This window comes from Carcharodon carcharias, chromosome 2 (genome assembly GCF_017639515.1).
Source record: "Carcharodon carcharias isolate sCarCar2 chromosome 2, sCarCar2.pri, whole genome shotgun sequence".
Lineage (NCBI taxonomy): Eukaryota > Metazoa > Chordata > Chondrichthyes > Lamniformes > Lamnidae > Carcharodon > Carcharodon carcharias.
Genome location: NC_054468.1, coordinates 17,653,482 through 17,670,702, shown reverse-complemented (window position 1 = coordinate 17,670,702; position 17,221 = coordinate 17,653,482). Strand labels below are relative to the sequence as shown.

General features: G+C 44.5%; 1 protein-coding gene across 1 annotated transcript in view; it reads left to right on the top strand.

The window, feature by feature from the left end:
- aadac (arylacetamide deacetylase) overlaps positions 1-16,940 on the top strand; it is a 68,480-nt gene extending 51,540 nt beyond the window's left edge. The window contains exons 3-5 of the mRNA XM_041215203.1: positions 9,714-9,783; positions 14,965-15,136; positions 16,332-16,940. Coding sequence (XP_041071137.1) covers positions 9,714-9,783; positions 14,965-15,136; positions 16,332-16,940 — 851 coding nt within the window. The remainder of the gene's footprint in view (positions 1-9,713; positions 9,784-14,964; positions 15,137-16,331) is intronic.
- The last annotated feature ends 281 nt before the right edge of the window (positions 16,941-17,221 follow it).

The window sequence follows — 17,221 nt, the reverse complement described above, 5'->3', positions numbered from 1 at the left end:
TCTACTGAACTGTGAAGCAGTATAGAGATAACTTGTGGGAGAGGATCTCATTCTGCAGTTTCCCCCTTGGCACTGAGTTTCCGGCCTCAGTTACACCCATCTTAGCAGGTGATGAGCGAAGGCCTTGAGGGGAAAAAAAATTGGGACGGAGTCCAACTTGAGCCTGTCACCCTCTCAATGAGCAGCCAATTCTGCAAGCATTGCCAGACGCCTGGAGCCCACCTGCATTCTCAGTTCCACTTGGTAAAAATAAACAGGCTTTGAAGGGATGGCTCATTCTAAAAGAGGAAAGAAGAAAGAACTTGCAGCATCTTGCACACTCATTGATGCACAGCAAGATCCCAGATTTACTGGGTTCCGTAACTGGGTTAATCTGAATTGGTGATATAGGCCAAGAGATAAATATTGCCTACTAACGTGTAAACACTTAAGGCATTTTGTATGAAATTCCTTCTTTATTTTAAGGGAGGCCTTTGTTCTATTTATTTCAAACGGGTTAATGTCTCTGGTAAAATATGGCAAATTTTTTACACAGGCTGTTATCAAGGTCACAAAGTCAAAGGTCATTGTTTGCTTCCATTAGATGTGATATACTGTTCAGGCTACATTGTAGTGAAGTGCATAATAGATCACATTTAGAAATCGAAAGTTAATTATCACAGCAAGCTGGGAATATGTCCAATGTTTTCATAATTCTATAATGGGGAGCTTGTTTATGACCGGGCAGTGTCCACTTGCTTCTACGATGGATGCTAATTTCTCCTTTCTGTGCTCTGGTGCCCATTGCACAGTTGAGAATAGCTGTGCTGGTTTACTTATATACTGATTGGATGGTGTATGAGCTTTGAAAGAATGGTGTCCCTTGGAGCTGGTAAAACATGGGGCTGGCAGTGTGGGGGTGACGCTGTTGGCGCAGTGGTGGTAGGAGTGTCTACCCAGGGAGTGATGCATCCTAAAAAAGAAATCACCTATGTAGCCAGTTTAAAAAAAAACATTTGCCCCATTATCATTGCAACTTATTCTTTGTTGTCTCTGTGGTGGAATTTGTTGCTGTGTCTCTGTCAGTTCTGTGCAGGCTGTGTGGTGCAGTTGGAATGTGCATACTTGTAACAACTCAGACTTGCGCAGCATCATCAACACAGCCAAACACCCCAAGCTGTTATACAAAAGATAAAGGAACGCTGGGTTTAGAGGATGGGGTTGCAATGACTGAACACATGGTTGAAAGGAATTTTTAAAACACGAAGAGATAGAGAACTTCAGGAAGCACCCTTACTCATGGGGGGTAAAAAAATTAGAACCCCAATTTTACTGCATGATGTACAATCTAAAATGGATGTGTTGGTGTTCAGTCGTTCACTGTCTGAAAACAAACCGAATGCTTTTGGGCTTAAGCCAAGGGAAGTTCCATTGCTGAGAGAATATCAGGGGCTGTGATAATAACCTGAACCTTCAAATGCAGATGGGATTCACTTACCTTCAGACAGCATGTGGTTCAAGTGTTCTCCACACAATTTGCAGTCAGACATTTAATGGCATTAAGCATCGCCGAATCTCCAGTATCATCATTCTGTAGTCACCATTAGCCAGAAACTCAGCTGGACCGGCTGTCTAAATGCCTTGGCTGTTGGTACAGATGGCTGAACATTCTAACTTCTCCAAAGACCCTCTCCCGTCTACAATGCAGAAGTCAGAGGTGTGTCAGGACCACGTAAAAGATGTTTCCTGAAGGTGGCCCATGAGCTAAGCGTGTGTGTGTGTGTGTGTGTGTGTGTGTGTGTGTGTGTGTGTGTGTGTGTGTACCTAGCCCCCTTTTAATCTTAGTGGTTCAATTTAAAAATAACCGAGCAGGCTAGATAAAGGTCAGTGTGTTACAAAACTACGGCTGAAAGTTACTTAGGTATAAGCGATAAACTTGTTAACTAAAATACAGGATACAAAGATTAAAATCCGATAAGGATTAAAAGATAACTTAAGTTCTGTCGAAGGGTCATGAGGACTCGAAACGTCAACTCTTTTCTTCTCCGCCGATGCTGCCAGACCTGCTGAGTTTTTCCAGGTAATTCTGTTTTTGTTTTTGTTTTAAAAGATACTTAATAGATGAGATTTCAAATCTGTCTCAGTGAGATATCAATGTGGGCCTGTTGTCCACATAGTAAAATATCCTAAGGAGCTTCACAGGAATGTTTTCAAACAAAAGTTAACATTGAGCTCCACAATGAGATATTAGGATGGATGACCTTCTGATGTTCGCTGTTGACTTTTGCACGCTCAGTAGGGGGACCAGCAGTGTGCATCGTTAGCACACACTTTAGCTAATTTGCATGTCTCTAAAGCAACCTGAGGTCCTGACTGCAATCCTGCAAGAAGTTTGATGTTCAGTGGTGAAGGCTAGTAAATGCAAGGATAGTAGTGCAAGGATAACGCTGGCAACTACAGCCCAGTCAGTTTGACCTCAGTGGTAGGGAAACTTCTGGGAAGTATAGCACGGGATAAAATCAATGATCACTTAGGCAAGGGAACCCAGCATGGGTTCATCAAGGGAAAATCATGTTTAGCTAACTTGCTGGAGTTTTTAGAGGAGGTAGTAGAGAAGGTTGATAAAGGAGACGCTGTTGATGTGGTGTATATGGATTTTCAAAAGGCATTTGGTACAGTGCCACACAACAGACTTGTGAGCAAAATTCTAGGTCATGGAATAAAAGGGAAAGTAGGCACTTGGATAGGAAATTGGCTGAGTGACAGGAATCAGAGAGCAGTGATAAATGAAGAAGGGTCACATGGACTCTTAACGTCAACTGTTTTTCTCCCCTCAGATGCTGTCAGACCTGAGTTTTTCCAGCATTTTCTGTTTTTCTCTGTGATAAATGGATGCTTTTCAGACTGAAGGAAGGTTTGGAGTGGAGTTCCTCAGGAGTCTGTTGGGACCCGTGCTTTTCCTGATTGTATATTAATGACCTAGACTATGGTGTGCAGGGCACGATTTCAAAATTTGCAGATGATCGGGAGATTGGAAATGTTGTCAACTGTGTTAAGGATAGTCTTGAGCTTCAATAGAACATGGACATGTTGGTGGATTGGGCAGACAAGTGGAAAATGAAGTTTAATGTAGAGAAGTGTGAGGTAATTCGCTTTGGCAGGAAAGATATGGTGAGACAGTATAAAATAAATGGAGAGGCTCTAAAGGAGGTGCAGGAACAGTGGGACCTTGGTGTATACGTACATAGGTCATTGAAGATGTCGGGGCATGTTGAAAGAGCAGTAATAAAGCATATAGTATCTTAGGCATTGAGTACAAGAGTAAGGAGGTCATGTTGAACTTGTGTAAGACACTAATTAGGCCTCAGCTGGAGTACTGCGTACAGTTCTGGGTGCCATACTTGAGGAAGGATGTGAAGGCATTGGAGACGGTACAGAGGAGATGCATAAGAATGATTCCTGGGATGAAGAACTGTAGCTGAGGATAGATTGGAGAGCTTGGATCTGTTTTCCTTGGAGAAAAGGCTGAGAGGAGAATTGTTAGAGGAATGCAAGATCCTGAGGGTTATGGACAGGGTAAATAGTGAGAAACATCAAGAGAACATCAAGAACCAGAGGGCAGAGATTCAAAGTAATTGGCAAAAGGAGTAAATGTGATGTGAGGAAAATATTTTTCACCCCGAGGGTGGTTGGTGTCTGGAACAAACTCCCTGAAAGGGTGGTGGAAGTAGGTTCGATTGAGGTATTCAAAAGGGAATTGGATTGGAAAGAGAGAATGTGCAAGGTTATGGGGATAAGGCAGGGGAGTGGCGCTAGGTGGAACGCTCTTTCAGAGAGCCAGTGCAGACTTGATGGGCTGAGTGGCCTCCTTCTGCACTGTAAAGATACCGTAATACTGTGGTATTGAGCAAACTGATGGAGCTGTGGACTGACAAGTCTGCGGGTCCTGATGGATTTCATCCTAGGGGCCTAAAAGAGGTGGCCAATGAGGTGGTGTTAATTTTCCAAAATTCACTGGATTCTGGAAAGATTCCATAATTGGAAAGTAGCAAATATAACCCCTCTGTTCAAGAAGGGAAGGAGGCAGGAAACAGGAAACGATAGGCCAGTTAGCTTGACGTCTGTCGTGGGGAAGGTGTTAGAATCGATCACTAAGGAGGTTATAGCTGGGCACTCGGAGAAACTCAAGGTAATTAGGAAGAGTCAACATGGTTTTGTGAAAGGGAAATCATGTTTAATCAATTTATTGGAGTTCTTTGATGGAGTAAAACGCGCTGTGGAAAGGGGGAGCCTGTAGATGTGCTGTACTTGGATTTCCAGAAGGCATTTGATAAGGTGCCACATCAAAGATTTATTACGGAAAATAAAAGCTCATAGTGTAGAAGGTAATGTATTAGCATGGACGGAAGATTGGCTGGCTGGAAGAAAACCGAGAGTATGTATAAATGGGTCTCTTTCTGATTGGCAGGATGGGATGAGTAGAGCCCTGCATGGATCTGTGCTGGGGCCTCAACATTTTACACTTCAAATCAATGACTTAGATGAGGGGTGAGAAGGCATGGTAGCTAAATTTGCAGATGACGCAAAGATAGGTAGGAAAGTATGTTGTGAAGAGGACATTAGGAGGTTGCAGATGGATATAGTTAGATTGAGTGAATGAGGAAAAATCTGGCAGATGGAGTATAATGTGGGAAAATGTGAAGTTTTTCACTTTGGCAGGAAGAATAAAAAAAGTAGAGTATTACTTAAATAGAGAACGGCTACACAATTCCGAGCTGCAGAGGGATATTGGTGTTCCAGTGGATGAGTCACAATAGTTAGTATGCAGGTACAGCAAGTAATTAAGAAGCCTAAAAAGATAGATTTCTGATTAACAATAACATAAAGGGTTATGGGGATAGTGTGGGTAAAATGCATTGAAGTGTTTGATCAGCCACGATCGTATTGAATGATGGAGCAGGTTTGATGAGCTGAACGGCATTCTCCTGTTCCTACGTTCGTAATGGAATACTATTCTTTATTACGAGAGGAATTGAACATAAAAGTAAGGATGTTATGCTTCCATTATACAGGGCATCAGTGGGACTACATCTCCAATATTGTGTACAATTTTGGTCTCCTTATTTAAGGAAGGTTGTAAGTATGTTGGATGCGGTTCAGAGGAGGTTTACTGGAATCGGCGGGTTGTCTTATGAGGAAAGGTTGGACAGACTGGGCTTAGACAGACTGGAGTTTAGAAGAGTGAGGTGTGACTTGATTGAAGTATACGAGATCCTGAATGGTCTGGACAAGGTGGACTGGAAAAGGATGTTTCCTTTTGTGGGTAAGTCCAGAACTAGGGGACACTGTTTTAAAATTAGAGGTCGCCCTTTTAGGACAGAGATGAGGAGAATTTTTTTTCTCAGAGGGTTGTGCAACTTTGGAACTCTCTTTCTCAGACGGCAGTGGAAGCGGAGTCACTGAAATATTTTTAAGGTGGAGATAGATAGATTCTTGTTAGGCAAAGGTTATCGGGAGTAGATGGGAGTGTGGAATTTGAAACACGAACAGATCGGCCATGATCTTATTGAATGGCGGAGGAGGCGCGAGGGGCCGAATGACCTACTTCTCCTATTTTGTATGTTCGTATGTACACAAAATCTCCTGCCCACCATATCACCAACCTCTCAAAAACAGCTCATTGCACCACAGCCCCCATCATTCATACAGCAGCAGCCAAGACTCGGCCTTAACCATTCAGAAGCTCTACCTTACCCTCGTACACATACAGATGTTGCCAGCCTCACACCCCTACTCATCATGACTGCTGCCAGGATAGTGGGCATTCGCCTGCATGATGTGCTGGGCTTGGCCATGCAACTGGATATTGAGTACGTGCTAACCTTGGCAGTTTTGCTCAGCATTGAGATACAGCACTTGCAAAACCATGTGTGTGCACTCAGTGGTACTCTGCACCTTGGGGAAGTCCATTATCCTGGCAAAGCTGTGTCTGCTCCTCCCTCTTCTCTTATGTTTGGGGAAAAGATGATGAAATCCCCCGTCCTGGTGTACAGAGTCTCTGTGATTTTCTGCGTGCAACAATGGATGATGAACTGCGAGATGTTTGCTATGTCACCTTTTCAAGCCTGGAAGGTTCCTCTGCTGGAAAAATTCAAGAACACAGTCCCTGGCAGTGCCGTCCTCGCCCTGCTCTGAGGCTGCAAGTCTGCTTCCAAGAGGGGGCACAGTTCTGTGACCACCTCCTTGGTGAAACAAAGCTGTCAAACACACAGCTCCTGGCTTAGGTGCAGGTGGGAGAAGCATTCCCTGAAGACTCTAGGTGGATTAGGCCTCCTGCTAAGAGTCCTCCTCCGCTGTTCTCTGTCAGCAGTTTGTCTTCTTTGCTGCCGCTGCTCCATGTCCACAAGGGAAAATGCAACTATTGCCACTGTGTATTCTGAAGCCTTGCAGTAGCAACCAAATTCTTCCCAAAGCCCAGCATCAATTCCTGCAGACTTCAACAAATTTCCTGTATTCCTTCAACAATCCTGTCCTCCTCCTGCAGGAGTCAGTAAATAGTCGAAAGCAGCTAATCTGCAAATTAGATGGCTTCCTTTAAATAGCACAGGTGTGAGGATCCCTCTGGCAGCTGAATGCATGTTTAGCTGTATGTATGTAATATATAGAGATGGCACTAACTAGGGTCAGGGCATCAGAAATGACAGGCTGGGCATCAAATCTGCATTGCATGATTTACATACTTTGCATAGTTGTGAAGTATGCTTGTAATGCCAACACCATCACCCTCAACATGGCATTCAGGGCAGGTTGCACTGAAAGTCTGTTGGAATAAGGCAGATCCCATTTTGTTTTTTGTACCTAAACCAGCGCTCGGAGCATTAAAACCACGGGTGCTGGGGAGCCGAATTTTGCAGCCGTGACATTCGACCTAAGTTTGTGTGAGGTACATCTTTAACAGCAAGGCAGAATAGATTGTCTGAAATATTAGGCTGAATTTTGCCGGCCCTGTGGTGGTTGGCTTGGAGTCGGGAGGGCTGGGAAAATATGGAGGGGCCCCTGTCAGGATGGCTCCATGACACGTCCCCTCTGCTGGGGAAATTTTCCAGGTGCTGGTGAGGGAAGTGGATCACTGTTTTCCACCCCCCATTACTCCTGCATAGGGCAAACAATTTACATAGCAATCTGAGTAGACTTACCAATCAATCGACTTATCAGTCACTCGACAACATTTTCTCCTGTAGTATAAATTGTTGTGATCGTTTGAAATTTGGCATTCTTGCATTTGTCCTGATGAGTGCAAGATGAAAAGTTTTGGCAACATGTCTCTCTTTTCAGCAATTTTTTTTTTGGAAATGTAGTCACTGATGTAATGTAGGAAACAAGCAACTAATTTGTACGCAGCAAGCTCCCACAAGTAGCTATGTAATAATGACATAATTTAATGATGTTAGTTGAAGGATAAGTATTGGCCAGGACACTGAGGAGAAATTCCCTGCTCTTGTTCAAAACAGTGCTGTGGGATCTTTGCATCCACGTGAGAGTGTGAAGAAGAAGCTTTGGTTTAATGTCTCATCCGAAAGGCAGCACCTCTGGCGCTCCCTCAGTACTGCACTGGCCTTTTCAGCTTAGATTATGTGCTCAAGTCTCTGGAGTGGGTCAACCTTTGACTCAGAAATGACAAAGAGTGGTTCAGTGGCAGTCCTCTTGCCTCTGAAGTTTGCTGTCTATGGTTTTCCCTAAACTTTGCAAAAGCCAACACTGTTCTGTGGAATGGGTACAAAGAGTGAGAGGTAAAACAGGCTGGAAAGGAAAACCAAAATCTCAAAAATTATAATCCTTCCTAACGGCATAACTGCAGAGCTGTCAAGTATATTCAAGGTTGAGACAGACAGATTTTTAATCATTCGGGGAATCGAGGCATATGGGGGAAAAAGGCAGGAAAGTGGAGTTGAGGATTATCAGATCAGCCCTGATCTCATTGAATGGTGGAGCAGACTTGATGGGCCGAATGGCCTACTACTTCTACGTCTTCTGGTCTTGTTATGGTCACTCACCTTTGCTGATATTGTAAGATATAGCCTTATCCTAGAGAGTGTCATGTAACTGCAGCATTCTTTTTGGGTGAGTTGAGTCATGTATTGAGCGCTGTTGTCAGGCCGAGTCAACTTTAAATCCAGTTTGCAGCCCTCTCGGGGCCAAATGTCCACTCAGCTCTCAGACCCAAGCCCCGTACCAGCGGCCAGGCTTCACTGTCCCTCCAGAAACTGAGCAACCATCCTCCTCCGTAAATAACTAATTGAATAAACATAAGCTTTATTGAATCCATTCGTTTCAATTGGAAGCATCGATCTGATCTGACTTGGTAGCTTTTTTGACATTAAAGATTCTTTGCACACTGCTGTATATCAGTTGGCAAATGACTCCACTGTACTTCTGCAAACTGCTCATTACAGTCATTGTGAAGTGCAACAGTGCTACTTAGTGGCAGTGGAAAGTATGACAGGATATTTGGTTATTTTTATTTTCATTACATTGTCAGCTCAGCTCTGCTGCAACACTCTCTGACTGTCAAGCGACCGTGGATTTAATCTAGGATTGCCAACTCCTGAAGTCTTCGGGGGACTATGTACTAATCTCCAGGACATTGCTGAGAGCAATTCTGGTGAACAGTCACTGGGCCGTTAAAAATTGTTTGTGTGTTTTTTTTTTTTCTTCTTCGTTCTCTTTGAACGTTTCCAAATTATGAATGGGAAATATAAAGTGTGTTGGCGATTGAGTAAAAGGCTGCTCGACTGACAGCCGAGGGCATTTCAACCGGGGAACGAGGAGCCTTTATTGCCTTCCAATTGGTCGACAAATGGCAGAGCGCCACGAGGGCGGGTGTGTCAGGTGGGCCAATGGGAGCAGAGTGGGAGTGGGGCAGTTGGAGGGCGTAGGTCACACGCTGAACCCTCCTGGAACAACTGTAAGCACCATTGGCAACACAAGCTTCTGTCACACTAAGGCCTCATCTGCCAACGTGAAAGGTCCCATGCTGCTGTTTGAACAAGAGCAGCGAGCTCACCCAGTCACCTGGTTGACCCCCACCCCCCCGCCGCCTCTTTCAACTGGTGTAGTTGTAAAATTGTGGGTGCAGTAGCGGCGTAGTGGCTACGTTACAGACCAGTAATCCGGAGACCGGGAATAATGTGACGTGAGTTCAAATCCCACCACGGCTGCTGGGAAATTTAAATTCAAATAATTAAGCAAAATAAAATAAGCTAGTACTGTCTCAGTAATGATGACCATGTAATTACTGGAAACACTCAGCTGATTCGCTATAGCGAAGGATATCTGCCGTCGTTAACCAGTTTTGGCCTATGTGATTCCAGACACACAGCAATGTTGACTCTTTTAACTGCCCTCCAAAATGGCCTAGCGAGCCACTCAGTTGACAGGAAGGCCAATGGCGTCTTCTTGCTAGAAGAGCAATGAATGCTGACTGTGCCAGTGATGCCCACAACCTGTGAGTGATTAACAAGTCAGTAATCTCATTAAATGTTTGTGGGACGTTTCGGTGAAAAATTGGGTGAGGTATAAATGCCAGTTCTTTCTTCATGTGGAGCCAGCTACTCCCCCTTGGGGTTTTTGGTGGGGGAGTGGGGATGTTTGTCCATTATATTCTTTGGAGGCTATTTTGAACTGGGTGATGTTTTTGATACTGCAGTTCATCTGATCTTTCACTTCTTTTTCAGAAATGCAACCATATGATCTCCTGTCAAGAAGGAGTGCCACCGAGCTGAATGCTGTCATAGTTTCTGTTGAGTAAGAACTTGCTGTGCTTTGTTCTCATTATGGGACACAGTTGGAGAGCGGATGATTGATTACGTTTGGAACCTGTAACCATGCTTAATGACGCTCTTGTTAAATGGTTCCTGGGATTGTCGAGAGCAATTGTAATGGGTCTGTAAGACAATAAAGCATGGTTTTGATAGCTTTATGAAGATTGTTAAGGGTATTTTGAAGTTAGCGTAATTGCTCAGGATGTTCTTGACAGGCTAACGTATTGTTTTAAAGACCCAATGTGCACACATGAACCAGAGAATTGGCAAAAAAGAAAGCAGACATCCAAAGACCAGAGCTACAGAGGGGGTAAAAAGCTGCTGCACAAAAGGGGCATCTGTTTTGTCAGTTACACGTAGAAATATAAAAATAAGCGGTCATTCCTAGCACTGTTTAGACGTCCTACTTTTTGTGTTGTTCATGCTTGGGATGTGGACATCACTGGCAAGGTTGACATTTATTGCCCAAACCCCAGTTGCCCTGAGAAGCTGGTGGTGAGCTTTCTTAAACACTGGAAGTAGTTTAACACAACTGAGTGGCTAACCAGACCACTTCAGAGGGCAGTTAAAATTCAACCATGTTAATATAGGTCTGGACTCCCAGACAAGCCCAAACTGGGTGCAAACAGCAGGTTTCCTTCGCTAAGGTATATAAGTAAACTGGTTAGGTCCTTCCCATCATTTTGCTGTTACCAGCTTGTTTGCAAAAAAAAAACTTTTGAAATAAACTTATTTTGAATTCTTAAACTGTCGCAGTTTAAATTCACATTCTCTATTATTAGTTCAGTCCTCCGAATTACTAGTCCAGTAATCACTACACAACCGTGCTCCAGTGAGCATGTCCTAGAATCTAAATCTACAGCCCTTTATCCAGTCATTAAATAGTGTTTTGTTCCTACATGCAGTGCACAGCATGCACCTCAACTCTTTTACTGTGCATGCTGAATACGAGCATACCAATTAGGAGTAGGAGTAGGCCATTCAGCCCTTCCATCATTTGATAAGATCATGGCTGATTTGCTTTTTGCCTCAACTCCACTTTCCTGTCTGCTCCCCCATAACCTTTGACTCCCATGTCAATCAAGAATCTATCTAACTCAGCTTTAAAAATATTCAATGACCCAGCCTCCACAGCTATTTGGGGAAGAGAATTCCACAGATTAACAACCCTCTGAGAGAAGAAATATTCTCCTCATTTCTGTCTTAAATGGGACATCCCTTATTCTTAAACTGTGTCCCCCTAGTTCTAGTCTCTTGCACAAGGGGAAACATCCTCTTAGCATCCCAGAAGGAGAAAAACAGTTTGGAGCAGTACTCTTTATTTCCCAGTTTTTACTGATGTTCCATTTTAAGGTATACAAGACCAGTTCAGAACTGTATTCTTATTTCCCAGTTTTTACTGTTTTTTCCTTCTGGGATCCACCCTTTAGGATCTTGTATGTTTCAACAAGAGCACCTCTCATTCTTCTAAACTCCAATGGATACAGGCCCAACCCGACCAACTTTTCCACGTAAGACAACCCCTTCATCCCAGGAATCAGTAAATGAACCTTCTCTGAACTGCTTCTAATGCAGTTATATCCTTTTAAGTAAGGAGACCAAAACAGTACACAGTACTGCAAATGTGGTCTCACAAAAGCCCTATGCAACTGTCTGTAACAAAACTTCCTTTTTTTTATACTCGATACTCCTTGCAATAATCGACAACATGCCATTTCCCACATAATCCATCTGCCAAATTTTAGCCTACTCACTTAACCTATCTATACCCTTTGGCAGACTCCTTACGTCCTCTTCACCTTACTGTCCTAACTATCTTTGACATCAGCATTAGCAGCCATACGTTCGTCCCTTCGTCCAAGTCATTGATATTGATTGTAGATAGTTGAGGCCCCAGCACTGAGCCCTGTGGTAATCCATTAGTTACAGCTTGCCAACCCAAAAATGACCTATTTATCTCTACTCTCTGCTTCCTGTTAGATAACTAACCCATGATTGATGCTAATGTGTTTTCCCTCTATGCCTTGAGCTCTGATTTTTGTTTAGTAACCTTTGATGATGCACTTTATCAAATGCCTTTTGGAAATCCAAGTACACCACGTCTACAGGTTCCCCTTTATCCACATTGCTTGTTACTCCCTCAAAGAACTATAATAAGTTAGTGAAACACAATTTCCCTTTCACAAAACCATGTTGACTCTGCCTGATTGCATTAAGATTTTCTAAGTGCCCTACAATAACCTCCTCAATAATAGATTTAAATAATTTCCCAATGACAGATGTTAGGCTAGCTGGCAACCTCACTGGGCACCTCCTGTTTTCCTATCTGAACCCATGGACGGAATTCAATCCCCTCCCACGTTGAGTTTGGTGGGGGGGGATAAATTTGCTGTTGAACTCCCTCCCCAGTGATCTCCATCCGCTGTCACTCACCTGTGCCCTGAGACCCTCGGCAATCCTGGGCCTTGGGTGTGTGCATTGTCAGTGGGAACCACTGCATCCCTGGTGGTGCTGCCAAGCATTAAAGAGCTGCCAGCCCCTGATTGGCTGGCAGCTCTCGGTGGGTTGGACTTCCACCCTCTGGGTCCTTGATCCTAGGAAGGCCCACTGCTGCCCAGTAAATGCCTGATTGGCACTGAATGCAGCAGAGTTGACACTGGGCTTTTGCCGGCTCTGCAGCCAATGGTCAAGACTTTTAAAAAAATTTGTTCATGAGATGTGGGCCTCGCTGGCTAGGCCAGCATTTATTGCCCATCCCTAATTGCCCTTGTTCGTAGGGCATTTAAGAGTCAACCACGTTGCTGTGGCTCTTGAGTCACATGTGGACCAGAGCAGGCAAGGATGGCAGATTTCCTTCCTTAAAGGACATTAGTGAACCAGATGGGTTTTTACAACATTCGGCAATGGCTTCCAGGTCATCATCGGACTTTTAATTGCAGATTTTTTTATGGAATTCAAATTTCACCATCTGCCATGGTGGGATTCGAACCCAGGTCCCCAGAACATCACCCTGGATCTCTGGAATGCTGGTCCAGTGACAATATCCCTATGCCACCGCCTCCCCCCTAACTAATGTAGGCAACCCCCATTGCCGACATTAAATTCTGCCTGATGTGTCTGTTTCCCTCCTGATAACATTTGTACCAATCAAGCTGGGAGGTGTTAGTGCGGAGAACTCTCAACTTTTGGATATTCAGAGAGCATCAGACACTCCCGAGTTCAGGGTCAGAAACTTGGAGCTGCTCCTTGAACACGGGGGGATTAGGAGCATGTTCCCTCTGTTCTGCCCAGCGATATGCTTTGAAAACAGCTTCAGACAAGCACATCCCACTTGACCAGCACGACCTCTGCTATTTCTCACACCAACCAACTTAGTGATAACATGTTTCACAATGAAATTTCCCTTGGCTTTTCCTTGTTAACATGAATCATATTTGTCGACCATGCATTTTTTGTCTCATTACATAGAATCTACACGATAGACAGAAACAGGCCATTCAGCTCAACTGGTCTGTTCTGGCGTTTAGATTCCTTCCGCTTTAATTCATCACTATGTTCTTCTGTTCCTTTTATCAATTTATCTAGATTCACCATAAACTATTGCTATTCACCCCAACTACATCTTGTGGGAGTGAGTTTCCCATTCTAACTACTCCTTGGATAAAGAAGTCTCTTCTGATTTTTGTTTTTTAGCTGGATTTATTAGTGACCATCTTATATTTGTGTGCTTTGGACGCCTCCCTCATTCTTCAGCCCACAAGTGGAAATGGCTTCTCTACAGCTACCCTATCGAACCCCTTCATAATTTTAAAGACCTCTATTAATTACCTTTGTTAGTAAATCTTACCATATTTATTTTCTATTCAATTGATGAGTGTTGGTTGACCCCCCCTTTCAGTCTCTGGGTATATAAAGACCATGTGACCATCGACACTAAAGGGATGGATTTTCTGGAGGTGATAAGAGGTTCTGCCCCCAGGGCCAGATGTGGTGGGCAGGGTGGGCAACCCCTTTTCGGCAGACGGCAGGACTCGGGGCTGCATTTTACAGCCAATTAAGTTGCTCCTGGCGGGCTTAATAAAGATGGCGGCCCACCCCCAAGAGCTGCCGACCCAATCGGAGGGCTGGTTGGTAGCCCTGCGGCCTAGGCAACGTTACTGGGAGTAGCAGTCACTGTTAAGGCAGTGACATGGGGCCTACAGTAGGTAGACAGAGAGAGAATTGAAAATAATTGAATGACTGAGCGCTGGAGGGCTAACTCCTCTGGGGAAAATCGTTGGAGCCGTGGAGCTGCCTTCCCTGCCTGAATATCCCTCTCAGTTACTTAAAAAGCTTTCTCATGGGCGGCCTCTGGAAGGCTGCCTCCGTTTAGCTGGCACTGTTCAAAAAAAAAGACTCTCAATTGGACCTTTTTAAGTATGTAAATCAGCTGCTATGCAGCTCCTCACGGCTTTCCCCGCCTCTGGGGTTGTGGAGGAGAGGCAGCAAAATTCAACCCTACGTTGTGGTCTTTAGCTCCCTTTCTGGTGCACACTGCTTTATATTAAAATCAGGCCCACTTGAGTCCGGGTATTTGTCGAATACACATCCTAAAGTAAGCAAACTGACCCGTGTTGCCAGTTTTGCATGTGGGTGGATAGCAGTAACCCTACTGCAAGAGGTCGATAAGACCATTTTACCGGACACCATACAACATTTCAAGACACTGGAATATGTCCTCATTTGCACTACTCATGTTATTAATGCAAAAGTCCATCAGCATCAACTTGCATTAAAAAAGAAAAGCTCCTTTGGTTCATAAATCATCCCTAGGCACTTCACAGGAGCTGGTTATCAGAGAAAAAAAAAGTTGACTGAGCCCAGCAGGGAAATTTTAGAACAGGCAACTGAAAAAGCTTGGTCGAAGAGGTAGGTTTTAAGAAGCGACGCATAGGAGGAGAGAGAAGAAGTGGAGAGGTTTAGGGAGGGAATTCAAGAGCTTAGGGCTGAGGCAGTTGAATTCTGAACCCTTAACACCCCAAATTATTTTTTAAATAGATAGATGGTAAATAGTTAGAGGTCGTAAGTGATTTTTGCCCTGGAGAGCCAACATGCAACCTTTGTCAATACTGTGCAGAATTCTGATAGGCATCAGCCTTGTCCTTACGCCCATTTAATTTTCCAGATACCGTCTAGCACCCGAGCACCATTTCCCTGATCAGTTCAATGATGTTTACACTGTGGTGAAGTACTTCCTACAGCGAGATGTGTTGGTTCAATACTTGGTGGACCCGGGTAGAGTTGCTGTGTCGGGAGACAGCGCTGGTGGGAACTTGGCTGCTGCAGTAGCCCAGCAGGTACAGTTACAAACATCACTAATGGCTTGTGACAGCACTCAACCCTGCATGTTTTTGCTTTGGTTAACTGATGTGTTTTGAAGTGCATGTTTTCACCTGAAGGGACCGTTTACTTAATATCCCACAGCTCTTACAAAATTGGGGACTGCCCCTCCTTTTCCTGGTACAGAATCACACAGCACAGAAGGAGGCCATTCAGTCCATGGTGCCCTTCGAAAGATCTACACAACGAGTGTGCCTCTCCTCCACTCCTAACCCTCTAACCTTGCCCATTTTCCCTTTTTCAAGTCGAGGTTTGGTCCTGATCTCTGGAATTTAAAATGAGCCAGTAAGCACAAGGGTGGCCCTGCTGGTTGTGTTCCTGTGTTGCTCTGCTATCACTGCCGGGCATTGTTTGGGTAGTTAGGAGGCAGGGGGCTGGCATGTTTTGAGTGAGAGTCAAAGCACAGGCTTCAAACTATGTAACATGTTGTTGTGCGAGCATACCACATTTCATTGCGACACTTAAAAGAGATGGATCTTCATGAATTTAACTCCTATCAATATTACGGTGAAGCACATAATACTGGAAATAGCCATCAGGCCTATTAGCATTGGGAAAGAGACAAATTTGCCTTTGTGTAGTGACCAAGCACATCCTCCAAAAGCGTCCCGCATGAAATTCACAAGGCAAGTTAACTCTGAGCTGCAGTGACTGCTTTGCACCCTGAAGAATCCACAGCGAATGATCAATTATTCTGCTTTGTGGCATCGATTGTAGGGCTGTTCCTGGGCAGGGCATCAGAAGAAACCCAGCGCTTCATCAAGTTGTCAAGTAACGTCACTCAGCCGACAGGGCCTCAGTTTAACACCTCATTCATTTCTCATAGCGTGGAACTCCCTCCGTGGTTTGTCTGTTTAGATTATGTGGCAAAGGTCGAAGTGGGGCTTGAATCTATAATCCCTTGACTACCAACTGAACTGAGTTGGATGTGCAGCTCGATTCGCAGAGAAAATTGAGATTAATGTTTTGTCAGATCAAAGTGACAAGTTTTTTGGGTATTTAACATTTTCTCCTCCTATCTCAGATTTACAGTTTTGCTTCCCAGCGTGGAAAATTGCCGTGTGTTTAAGATTGCAGAGTATTATTGTGCAAACATATATCTGTTCGTTGTGTAATTTTTGGGTGCTTAATAACGAAGGGAATTTCTTGCAGATCCAGGAAGACCCAGAGGTTCACGCTGAGATCAAGATTCAGGCGTTAATCTACCCTGCGCTTCAGACCATTGACTTTAACACTCCCTCCTACCAGCAAAATGAGAACATGCCAATCCTGCCCAAGACCTTAATGGTCAGGTTTTGGAGTGAGTATTTTAGCTGTGACAAGTTGCTGCTGAAGAACATGATGGCTAACAGCCATGCCACCCTTGAATCGAGGGGCCTGAGTAACTTTGCAAACTGGAGCATCCACCTGCCGGAAGAATTCAGGAAGGACTACCGGTACGCCCTCCCGGATCGAGAGAACGTGGACTCCTCCGTGAGGATTCCTGGGGTCTTTGATCCAAGGGCCGCCCCCCTCCTGGTGGAGGATGAGAAGCTCAAGGCTCTGCCGCAGGCCTACATTGCAACCTGTGAGTATGACGTGCTGCGAGATGACGGCACCATGTATGCCATGAGACTGAAGAAGGCGGGTGTCCAGGTCACGCACGTGCATTACGAGGACTCCTTCCACGGTGCCTTTATGTTCATCACATGGCCAACCGATTTTGCAATTGGCCAGAAAATGGTGAGCCACTATATTGACTGGCTGAGAAAGAATTTGTGAATAATTTTTAATATCCCCACCCCCCCCCCCCCCCCCCCCCCCCCCCACCCCCCCGACCCCTCAGGCATCCCACTAAAGTACCCACAGTACTTACATACCTGTGAATTGTTGGCAAGTATATTTTTTTTAAATGTTCTCCACCCCCTGCCCCCACCATCCCGATTATCATTGTATTTAACTGTAAACTCTACTAAAATGCATCTGGTCAAGGCTTGTCATCATTTTAAATGGCAGACTTAAAGAACAATCACTGTGTAAGGAGGGGTTGATTGTCATTACTT